This window comes from Schistocerca gregaria, chromosome 1 (assembly GCF_023897955.1).
Source record: "Schistocerca gregaria isolate iqSchGreg1 chromosome 1, iqSchGreg1.2, whole genome shotgun sequence".
Lineage (NCBI taxonomy): Eukaryota > Metazoa > Arthropoda > Insecta > Orthoptera > Acrididae > Schistocerca > Schistocerca gregaria.
In genome coordinates, this window is record NC_064920.1 from 187,983,882 (window position 1) to 187,996,515 (window position 12,634).

The 12,634-nt window shown below is 46.6% G+C and overlaps 1 protein-coding gene across 1 annotated transcript in view; it reads right to left on the minus strand.

Annotated features, from left to right (window-relative positions):
* LOC126336828 (ionotropic receptor 75a-like) overlaps positions 1-12,634 on the minus strand; it is a 120,282-nt gene that overhangs the window by 39,492 nt on the left and 68,156 nt on the right. Inside the window, exons 7-9 of the mRNA XM_050000929.1 lie at positions 9,408-9,526; positions 5,599-5,876; positions 1,498-1,683 (exon numbers count right to left, since the gene is read on the minus strand). Of these exons, the coding sequence (XP_049856886.1) occupies positions 1,498-1,683; positions 5,599-5,876; positions 9,408-9,526 (583 nt within the window). The remainder of the gene's footprint in view (positions 1-1,497; positions 1,684-5,598; positions 5,877-9,407; positions 9,527-12,634) is intronic.

Here is a 12,634-nt window from a genome sequence, read left to right on the forward strand (position 1 = left end):
GTTATCCCTGTGCAATGAGAAACGTCCACCAATTTGACAGGACTAGAATTGCGATATATTGCGAGTGCACTTTATCATTCTGCAATATTGCTAAGTATCGCATGACGGGCATACGAATATGAAGCCTGTGTTCAGCTGGGTCACTCTCAACGCCATGCCAGACCTCAATGGCCCCACGTGATTAATGTCGATAGAGGACAGATCTTACAGTTTTCTAGGCAGTGGAGAATCTTCCAGCCAGGACACATACCTTGAGTCTGAGAATATGCTTGTTTGAAATGTGTCACGACACACAGTGTGACAACGTCCAGGACACTGCAGAAGATGACCACGGCTACAATTGTAGCGCCTTCACTCAATGTTCAGCAGTGAGACACATACCGACACTGATGCAGCCAACAACAACCCTGGACACAGGAGTGCATGGTTCTGAGTACATCATGACAGATGCACCCGTCAGTGGGGGCTCCGAAGAGACCGTACATTATCAGTCTGCATTTATCATAGTCATATAGGTCCAGTGCCAGGAGCGGTGGTACGGGGCGCCATTGGGTATGATCGTCATGTGATGCAGAGTCGCTAATTTGGACAGCAAACGTTACATTCCTGACATGTTGGCAATGGTGGCTGTGCCCTATCATTGAGGTCTTCCTGATGTTTTCTTTACCTGTGCTGTCATGAACTACCCCAAAACAGAGGGTGTTCGACTTTTACCATGGGCAGCAAGATCTCCAGATCTCTCACCTATTACAAACATGTGGTCACTGTTTATGTGAGTCAGGCTCGAAACACTCGTTAGCCACTTTGACTGATGAATTCCTGCAAAGAGTTGAAGCTGGGACGTGGAATGTCGTACATATCCATATGTCACCCAAGAGCATTACTCAATGACCAGCCAGCTGAGAAGTGTCATTGGTCCAAGAATTGGCAGCTCCTCACTTATAAATATAATAATGTATTTTTTCCTGCTGTATTGTCTTTAGCACTCCGTCTTCAAACCACGAGTGGGCTACCGGGAGCATCAGGCCGCCGTGTCATCCTCAGGGGAGGATGTGGATAGGAGGGGCTTGGGGTCAGCACACCGCTCTCCCGCTCGTTATGATGGCATTCTTGACCGAAGTCGCTACTATTCGGTCGAGTAGCTCCTCAATTAGCATCACGAGGCTGAGTGCACCCCGAAAAATGGCAACAGCGCCTGGCGGCTGGATGGTCACCAATCCAAGTGCCGGCCACGTCCAACAGCGCTTAACTTCGGTGATCTCATGGGAACCTGTGTATCCACCGCGGCAAGGCCGTTGCCTCACTGTATTGTATTCTCTCAGTAACTAAAATTTCGTTATTTGTTATGTGTCGTAATTTTAGTGGCCAGCAGATTGTACAAATGATAATGACTAAATATCGGTAATCATACTGTGGCAAAGTTAAACACAAGAGCTTGGGCATTTGTAGGTCCTCCGCCCTGCCCACTATTCCCCGTGTGATGGTACAGTAACTGACCAGGCCCTCTCCAGCAGCAGCACCACGGCGGCGAGCAGCAGTGCGGCCACCATCAGGAGGAAGGCGGGCGACACGGCGGCCAGGTCGACGCTGACGTAGTCGCTGTCCGACAGGCAGGCGGGCGGCTCCAGGCGCCACGTCCTGTGCGCGTGCGCCATGAAGCCGCGCTCCCACAGAGTGCGCACCCTGCCGACAACAGGGAATCCCGGATGATATTTACACATTTACTCACCAAGTGTTGCCAACCTTCAATAACAAAATATCGTCAGTTGGGATTTTTTGCGATCTTCCCAGGTTGTGCACCATGATACTTATTGTAAATGAACTCAAGAGTTGTGGAATTCATGGTTCTACAAGAGGCGTTCAATAGTAATGCAACATACTTTTTCGGTTGAAAAAATGCGGAATTTGTTGTGGAATATCGTCGAGCATTCTCGTTTCAACTCCTATAGTTTCACGAAGTTCCGAACAAAGTTGGTGCTATATAGCCTTCAAAATGGCGTCTGTAATGGAGATGCGTTCCGAGCAGAGAGCTGTGATTGATTTTCTTTTGGCGGGAAGCTAGAGCGTCACAGATATTCATAGGCTCTTGCAGAATGACAGTGAACAAAAGCACGGCGAGTCGTTGGGCGAGGCACCTGTCATTGCAATTAAGTCGCACAAATCTGTTCCATCTCCTGCATGCTGGCCAGCTGCACACACCTGTCGCCTTGCTATTTGGAACAGGTGGACGCCCTCCTTTGAGGCGATTGACGGATCATAATCAAGCACCACACTGCTCAGCTGGACGTGTCTGTTGGCGGTGCTAACACACTTCTCCACCAGTTGGCGTACTCAAAGGTGTGTGCCCACGGGATTTCTCGCTGCTCAGCAAAAGACTTCCACATATTTGACAAATGAAGGATGTACTCTGTGAAAAGTAGTATGTGGATTACGTGGAGGTTATTGATGCAGCAAGACGTGTGCTCCAACGTCGACCAGTTGAGCTGTACCGTGTGGGTATACAGGTTCTCCCAGTAAGGTAGTGTAAAGTAGCAACACTGAAAGTAGATTACGTTGAAAAATAGGAGTTTGTAGCCAAAAAAGTGGCGAATAATATGGTGTACTAAATTCTGAATAAAAGCAACCTGCTTTAAGAAAAAAAGTGTTGCATTACTGTTGTGTGCATAGTTCCGTGTAGTCAGCGCACACACAACTTTCCCACTAGAGCGCGCCCTGCTAAGCACAACAACGCAAGCGCAGCGCTCGTCCATTTTCGCACTATGAGGTAGCGCTGCCTGAGAGACGGGCCAAATTCTGCTTCCGCCAATCCGCGTATTAATATGTAATGCAGCCAATGAGATTGCTGCTAACGTAGAACCTTTTCTCCTCGTGGATCACACTCGTGCAGTGATACCTGAACGCGCGAGGTATTACAGCGAGTGTACAGATCTCCGATTAATCAGTCTGTATTTGCGTGCACCAGTCTGTACCAGTCTGCATTAGTCTGTACCAGTGTATAGTCAAGTTTCAGTCTGCACTTAAGAAGATTATCATATTCCTGTACATAGCTATGAAGATAAATGTATAGACACTTTGTCAAGTATCAGAGATATGTGAGAATAAGATTAACGTACCAAGACCAAAGGAACTTCAGATTGTCAGTTTTGGTCACCATCAATCTTCTACTCTAAGCGTGCAAGTGGCATTTCTATCGTCTGACTTAACGGCAGAAGATAAACACGGCACAATAAAACCACGAGACATATTGCTGACACTCGCCTACTTCGTTAGAGCGACAAGTCAAATAATCTGATGGTGTGTGTACCGAAGGTCCTACAGTGCGCACACCACAATTACTCATTCGTAGTAGGAATTAAAATCCTTGGAGAAGAAATAAAAACTTTGAGGTTCGCCAACGACATTGTAATTGTGTCAGAGACAGCAAAGGACCTGGAAGAGCAGTTGAACGGAATGGACAGTGTCTTGAAAGGAAGATATAAGATGAACATTAACAAAAGCAAAACGAAGATAATGGAATGTAGTCGAATTAAATCGGGTGATGCTGAGGGAATTAGATTAGGAAATGAGACACTTAAAGTAGTAAAGGAGTTTTGCTATTAGGGGAGCATAATAACTGATAACGGTCGAAGTAGAGAGGATATAAAATGTAGACGGGCAATGGCAAGGAAAGCGTTTCTGAAGAAGAGAAATTAGTTAACATCGAGTACAGATTTATGTGTCAGGGAGTCGTTTCTAAAAGTATTTGTATGGAGTGTAGCCATGTATGGAAGTGAAACGTGGATGATAAAAAGTTTAGACAAGAAGAGAATAGAAGCTTTCGAAATGTGGTGCTACAGAAGAATGCTGAAGATTAGATGGGTAGATCACATAACTAATGAGGAGGTATTGAATAGAATTGGAGAAAAGAGGAGTTTGAGGCACAACTTGATTAGAGGAAGGGATCGGTTGGTAGGACATATTCTGAGGCATCAAGGGATCACCAATTTAGTAATGGAGGGCAGCGTGGAGGGTAAAAATCGTAGAGGGAGACCAAGAGATGAATACACTAAGCAGATTCAGAAGGATGTAGGCTGCAGTACATACTGGGAGATGAAGAAGCTTGCACAGGATAGAGTAGCACGGAGAGCTGCATCAAACTAGTCTCTGGACTGAAGACCACAACTACTCATTGAACGCTCTCGTACAAGCAACAGGTTTGACTCATACCGAAGAAAATGAGGGCAAAACCTTGTGCAGAAAAAATTTACAATTTATAAATGAACAGCGTAAACTCGTGGATGATCTGCAGCAATCATTTATTTGGTTAACCTGTTCTCTACTTACGAGGCTGGGACTACAATCCGATGATGGCCATGCAAGCAGACCCGATTAAATGAATAAATTAATACCGTGGAACGTCAATATTTTTTTGTGCTTTTCGTTCATAAATATGAACTTGTTCCAGCAAGCAAAAGTTGGAAATTTGTGGTAATGTCTTATGGGACCAAACTGCTGAGGTCATCGGTTCCTACTTAATCTAACTTAAACCAACTTACGCTGTGGACAACACATGCAGCCATGCCCGAGGGAGGACTCGAACCTCCGACGGGAGGAGCCGTACGGACCGTGGCAAGGCGCCCAGACCGCGCGGCTACCCCGCAAGTGCTCATAGTAGAATCAATTAACATAGCCATGCGGCTTTTCGCGGATGATGGTGTAGTATACAGAGAAGTTGCAGTATTAGAAAATTGTAGCGAAATGCAGGAAGATCTCCAGCGGATAGGCACTTGTTGCAGGGAGTGGCAACTGACACTTAACATAGACAAATGTAACGTATTGCGAATACACAGAAAGAAGGATCCTTTATTGTATGATTATATGATAGCGGAACAGTTACTTCTGTAAAATATCTGGGAGTTGCGTGCGGAACGATTTGAAGTCGAATGATCATATAAAATTAATTGTTGGTAAGGCAGGTGCCAGGTTGAGATTCATTTGGAGAGTCCTTAGAAAATGTAGTCCATCAAGAAGGGAGGTGGCTTACAAAACATTTGTTCGGCCTATACTTGAGTATTGCTCATTAGTGTGGGATTCGTACCACGTCGGGTTGACGGAGGAGATAGAGAAGATCCAAAGAAGAGCGGCGCGTTTCGTCACAATGTTATTTGATAAGCGTGATAGCGTTACAGAGATGTTTAGCAAACTCCAGTGGCAGACTCTTGAAGAGAGGTGCTCAGCATCGCGGTGTAGCTTGCTGTCCAGGTTTCGAGAGAGCGCGGTTCTGGATGAGGTATCGAATATATTGCTTCCCACTACATATACCACCCGAGGAGATCACGAGTGTAAAATTAGAGAGATTCGAGCTTGCACGGAGGCTTACAGTCGTTCTTCCCGCGAACCATACGCGACTGGAATAGGAAAGGGTGGTAATGACAGTGGCGCGTTAAGTGCTCTCCGCCACACACCGTTGCGTGGCTTGCGGATCATAAATGTAGATGTAGATGAGGGAAGAGTCGCACAGGCTTCACTTTTGAGTCCATTTTTTTAATTTTTTGAGTCTGGCAACATTTGTGTAGAGTGAAGAAAGAATGCGGAAGTTATACAGAGTACAGAACATACGCTGCAGTGATGGTCTCCTTGAGTGGTGAATTCTTCTGTACTGCTGTGAAAGTCCTCATGGGCGTCAGGAAACTGATTGTCTCCAGCGCGCACTTGGCCTGCTCGTCGAAGATGCGGTCGATGAGAGGGTACATTCGAGACTCGTCCGCATGGTACGCGAACAACTCCGTCGCCATCTTGCGCACGCCGACCTCTGGAGGGAAGTAGTTGGGCTTGGAGGCGCCGCGGGCGAACAGACGTGAGGAACACAGCGCGCGGTCCACCGGGTCGTCGCTTGTCTGTAGGGGCAGGGGAGACCGTACATAGAGCCACAAGGAGAGCTGCCTGCCATTCTAGATGGTCAGAGAATAAAACTAAGAAGTACATTTAACATGAAATAAACACAAACCAGTAACCTTAATAAAGCAAGTCTATTCCAATGTGTTCACCGGTGGATATTTTTGAAATCTAAATTGTTTGCTGAGTTCCATGCCGTACTTTGTTGGTCCACCACGTGTATTATAAGTTTCTGGGATACTACTCGGCAAGCTGTCCACAAGGTCAAAGCGTTGCTCCTTAAATCTGCTCCACTCTTCAAAAATACTTCAAATGGCTCTAAGCAATATGGGACTTAACATCTGAGGTCATCATTCCCTAGACTTAGAACTACTTATACCTTACTAAGATAAGGACATCATGTGGTGTCACCGCCAGACACCACACTTGCTAGGTGGTAGCCTTAAATCGGCCGCGGTCCGTTAGTATACGTCGGACCCACTTGTCGCCACTGTCAATGATTGCAGACCGAGCGCCGCCACACGGCAGGTCTAGAGAAACTTCCTAGCACTCGCCCCAGTTGTACAGCCGACTTTGCTAGCGATGGTTCACTGACTTCTACGCTCTCATTTGCCGAGACGATAGTTAGCATAGCCTTCAGCTACGTTATTTGCTACGACCTAGCAAGGCGCCAGTATCCGTACTATTGATATTGTGAATTATGTACCATAAAGAGCGACATTCGTCGTTAATGGATTAAAGTTAAGTATTCCACCAGCTACGTCCGTTTTTCTCAATTCTAATTCCCTTATCATGTTCCAGACCTCATGCCAGCCTGCGTGAGCTAAAACGCGTGCATTTCGGCCTCCTTTAACCATACGGTTGGCTCTCCTGCCAACCACAACACATCACACACATCCATGCCCGAGGCAGGATTCGAACCTGCGACCGTAGCAGCAGCGCGGTTCCGGACTGAAACGCCTAGAGCGGCCGGCACTCCGCTCTTCGACGACGACAGTTCTGAGGTCATTCAGCGAACGAACAGGGTTCTTACGACAACGCATTGTAAGTCTGTACTGGTACCAAACAGCTGAATCGTGTATATGTTATCAGGTGGCTCCCGGCTTTTCTCGCAATTGGTTCCCTCATACCCAAGCTCAAGGCAAGCACTTGTTCGAATTTTAGATTCGTGTGGGTTTGACTTTCTTGTTTATCTTGTTACGATTCACCTCATGCATCATGACCCACATTAAGTTTCGTGCTTTTGTTCGCTGTGAAGCACAGGAAAATTTTGACGATCCATGTTTTACTAGAAAATGGTGAATTTTGTCTTTGGTTATCCTGTGAATGTTTGAATTTCTCTGAGGAAGCACATGAACTTCCATGTTGTCTTCCTTAATCAAACCAATCCTCGGTGAAAAATGATTATTAATACAATGACAGTCTCCCCTTATGGAGTCATAGTGTTAAATGTGAAGTTTTAATGTACGCTCTGTCTTGTAATAAATGTCAATCACTTCGTTAAACTTTTCCCCAATGAGCATAACAGCACGACATACGTCCTCTGTGTCTACTAAGCTCATTTACCCTGTAACAGAAAGATAGTAGAGAGCGTTTAGCAGAGTTCATTGCCTGATCGGTCGATCTGAACTTCAGTTGTTAAATTTCCGTTGTGTGGTTTCTATGTGATAGAAAATAATGATATGTGACTTCAGATGCCTTGGGATCAACTGGAAGTTAGAGAATGATAAGTTCTTCTCTGCTTTCTTCAGTAGGGGGCTTGTGGCTATGGAAACGTTCATGTTGTAGGACAAAAATTACTCACCGAAACACGAGTTTACAATATTTAGACGTTTTCTCTATTGTAAAACTGTGGTCGGCTTTTAATATCTTCAAAGTTTTGAGTCTAACCTTAGTGGCTGAATGTTCGAATGACATACACTGAAGAGACGAAGAAACTGGTAACCTGCCTAATATCGTGTAGGAGCCCCTTGGAGTACGCAGAAGTGCCGCAACAGGATGTGACATGGACTCGACTAATGTCTGAAGTAGTGCTTGAGGGAACTGACAGCATGAATCCTGCAGGGCTGTCCATAAATCCGTAAGAGTACGAGGGCGTGGAGATCTCTTTTCAACAGCAAGTTGCAAGGCATCCCAGATATTCTCAATGATGTGCATGTCTGGAGAGTTTGGTGGTCAGCGGAAGTGTTTACACTCAAAAGAGTGTTCCTTGAGCTACTCAGTAGCCGTTCTAGGCGTGTGGGGCGTCGCATTGCCCTGCTGTAATTGCCGAAGTGCGTCGGAATGCACAGTGGACATGAATGGGTGCAAGTGATCAGACAGGATGCTTACATAAAATGTACAAACACGCTCTACATTACACATATACAAGATAAGATAAAGGCAAGGTAAAAACATATTTCAGGACTTCGGCCTTTACACCTTAAGCAATAAATTCGTTAACACCGAATCCGACAAACATGACAGAGGCAGCTATTAACGTACGGCTGACCGACAGACAGTCAGACAGACACTAACTGCCTAACAAATGCGGACGAGAGACAGACGAGCAAGCTGGGGACGAGAGACTGACCAAGAAAACAAGTAGAATTTAACAAGTAAAGGAAACAACATATCACGAATCACTAAACTTCTAATAAACTGCGATGTCTGGCGAAGACCTGGCGCAGCACCCCCAAAACGCTCTCCCGAACCGTCCGCTGCCAGCCGCTTCAACGGACGCAGGAAGGCGCGCCGATCTCCCGTCTCACGGCGTCACAACTCGCAGCGACCAGCCGATGTCGTGGGTTGACTCTTGTTGCTCTCGTGTCGGCCACGAAGCCAGTACTCCTCGCTATACGGCGCGGCCTACTGGACTCACGAGGCGACTTCACATGCGCCGACGCTCGAGGCTGACAAGTCATCTTGTGTCTCAGTGCGCGACCGACCAACCGATCGATCCAACCGCCAATGACCATTGCCTGAGCAAACTCGAGCAGACTGGCGGCCTAACGCGCAGACTCAGATGCAGGAACTCAGCCCCGACCGGGCGACCACTCGCTGAGTTCTCTTACTGGCGGAACGGAAAGACTCTCATTTTGCCGGCTTTGAAGGGTTGATTCGAACGACAGACATACTAGCACTCCGAACGACAGACAGACACTCGCTGCCTGACAAATGCGAACGAGAGACAGACTAGCAAGCTGGGGACGAGAGTCTGACCCAGACTGACCGACTGGCGAACTCATGGCGCCCCTTAAATGCACGTGAACAGGCAACTTTCTCAATGATTCTGTGGGAGCTGGCATCCATACTCATGTATCAGGGCCTTTCTTTTCCCATTAACTGATCCTTTATGTGACAGATTTAATTACACACCTGACTTTATAGGTAGCAACTGTCCGCCGGTCGGTCCAGCCGTAACAGATTATAGAAACAACCTAAGAAGCACTTTCAATTTAGGAATCGTTTAGGATGCAAGTTACTGGCGTTTCATTCTGTACACCAGCCAACTATGTCATACGACAGCTTTACGAGATGAGTGGTTCGCTTACCTCGAAGTAGCCGTGCACGTAGCTGACGTTCTCGGAGCCGAAGGCGAGCGGGCTGTGCACGAGGTCCCGCTTGCTCCTGATGGTCCTGGGCGGCGGCAGCAGCAGCGACGTCACGATGGCTGCCGAGTAGTGAGTGTCCAGCAGCGCGGCGCACCACAGGCTCGCCAGCAGCAGCACGCGCCAGCCCAGCAGGCCGCAGCTGTGCGACACACCTGTGAGAACGCGACGTGTCCAAATACTGACCGTGACACAGAGTGCGGACGCTGTAAGGCTGAGAGGGTGCCTGATGGCGAGCTGAAACTCGTCCCCTGACTTGAGTAAAACCTGAGTAGCAATTATGTGACGACTCGCCACCCCCAAGAACTGCCACTCTCCCTATTTTGCGCAAGGATATCTGAATGCAAAATAATTCTTTGAATATGCTTTTAATGGAACTTCATGGGTTGACCAATCTACATACTTTACGACATGCTGAATAGTCTCCCCCCAGAAAATATGATTAAATACAGGTTCTTCTAGTGATGTTCTATAATTACTGAAATGATAGTGGGATTTATATCACAATGAGATTTATTAATTTAAAGAAAAAATAAATCCAATCTTCAAATATTACGATTATACGTGGCTATCCAAATACAACTAGAACAAGTTTATATGAATAATTAGTTGGCGTAGTTAAAATGGGTGTCTCTCAAATGACTGTAGTTCCCTATATCCTATTGTAAGTGGGCTGCCTGCTGGTTCAACAACGTGGACAATTGTGATCAAGTAATAGAACCCATCTGTAGCATCCCACATGTAAAGTAGATCCGCTATGAGTACACTGTGGTGAGGCGCGGTGCTTGGACGTCAAAAATAAGTGACTGAATCCCAAATTTTCCGGAACTGCCAAATACTTCACAAAACTCCGTGGTCGATTCCTGAGGAGTCAGCTATCAGCGACGGGCTGCCCTGCAGGCTGCAATCAGGACTGGTGACCTCCCGGACGAGTTGCACCCTTAGAAAATATTCTGGTAAGTTGCGACGCTGGAACCAAGTTATGCCGAATGGCGGTCCACATAAGCGCTGCCGCGTGGAGTGGCCGTGCGGCCTGGCGCCATCTCTCGGATTGCGCGGTCCCTCAAAATGTCTCTGAGCACTATGGGACTTAACATCTGAGGTCATCAGTCCCCTAGAACTTAGAACTACTTAAACCTAACTAACCTAAGGACATCACACATATCCCGAGGGAGGATTCGATCCTGCGACCGTAGCGGTTGCGCGGTTCCAGACTGTAGCGCCTAGAACCGCGCGGCCACTCCGGCCCATCCTGCAGGAGGTTCAAGTCATCACTCGGGCATGGGTGTGTGTGTGTTGCTCTTAGCATAAGTTAGTTTAAGTAGTGTGTAAGTCTAGGGACCGATGACCTCAGCAGTTTGGCTCCTTAGGAATTCACACACATACACACAGATCAGCACTTTCAAAATTCTGTCCAGGGTACTGAGGTAGTAAAAATTCTTAACTCGACTGGATACCTGGCCTCTACTACACGTCTTCTCTCTCTGGCTGTCCGGAATAGAGTCACCGGGCTAATTCAGTTCTATACATAATCTCTGAAAAATTAAGATATGCCGACCCCACCAAGCCACATGGCTGCCAATATTGGCCAGTCAAGGATTTTACTGACAATCACCTGCTTACGAACTGCGTACAACCACCCCTCCGGAACACCACGAAAAATCCTACTCCATTTGAAAAGCTTTGCGCCCAAAAACTAGTGGTGGCCTCTCACAAGAGCAAGTATTGTAGGCTGTCTGCCAGTCAGTTTGCTCTCATGAAATGTGCATAGGAAGACTGCAGCATGGGATGAGTAACCAACATAGCAAAACACTGTGCTTACGTCAGGCGCAGGCTTGCAGACACCCCGCTGACACCAACTTGAGATTCTAGGATGGCCCTGATACAATGCTCGACCGCCCAAACACAGGTGTCACGGCATGGCGCTGGCATAATCCACATTCGTGTAAACCTATTCATGCAACGCCTTATTGGCGCATTCAACGGTCTACGCAAGCCTTGTTGCCTTTCATCCAGCCGAGAGAAAGCTCGTGGTGCACAGCTGCCGAGGACACTATCGAAAGAGACAGCCTCCATTCCCATCATTATCACCAGGGCTCAACCCTCCTCGAACTTAGCAGAGGTGAACACACGCAACTCTCCTGTCCCATGCACCTCTCCCATGCAGAATGTCCATCAACAGACCTGGGAAAATGTAGGAAATGAACAAGACCCATGACCTAATTTAATTCAACAAAGATAAGTTAAAGCCATTGATACCCAAGCATCTTCCAATCCACATTCCCCCGAGAGGGCAATTAAGGAAAATAAATGAAAGACGACAAGCCAAAAGGTTATGCATCTTTCTCTGTCATGAAATATGCTACTCAATACCGCTTCAACCTCACCCGAGTAGTGGTGAGTGGTGGTGAAGTAGAAGAATCCCACTCGTGATTTGTGCTTCTTCAGAAGCAGAAATGACACGTGGTCATGCGAATGACTGACCCTTCGGTGTCATAAGAGTCGTACTCGAATTCCAACACAGTGATCCACACGTAACATAAAGCAAAGGCAAGAGCATAAAACATTTGTTTATGGTTACTGTACAATTGCTTACAGAGGCTGGCAGTGTCTTAAAAGTCGTAGTTCAGATACAACCTCTAGCGGCATCATTCGGAACCATAGTTCAAAACAACTCTGTGTCCAACTTAGATGAGAGTGTTAAAGTGGTCACATAACACTGCAGGCACCACACTAAAATGGGTTCGTGACGTGTACACGCTGCATATAGGATGGTCCATTGATCGTGTCCGGGCCAAATATCTCATGAAATAAGCGTCAAACGAAAAAACTACAAAGAACAAAACTTGTCTAGCTTGAAGGTGAAAACCAGATGCCGCTATGGTTGGCCCGCTAGATGGCGCTGCCATAGGTCAAACGGATATCAACTGCGTTTTTTTAAAACAGGAACCCCCATTTTTTATTATATATTCGTGTAGTACGTAAAGAAATATGAATGTTTTAGTTGGAACACTTTTTTCGCTTTGTGATAGATCGCGCTGTAATAGTCACAAACATGTGGCTCAGAATTTTAGACGAACAGTTGGTAACAGGTAGGTTTTTTAAATTAAAATACAGAACGTAGGTATGTTTGAACATTTTATCTCGGTTGTTTCAATGTGATGCATGTA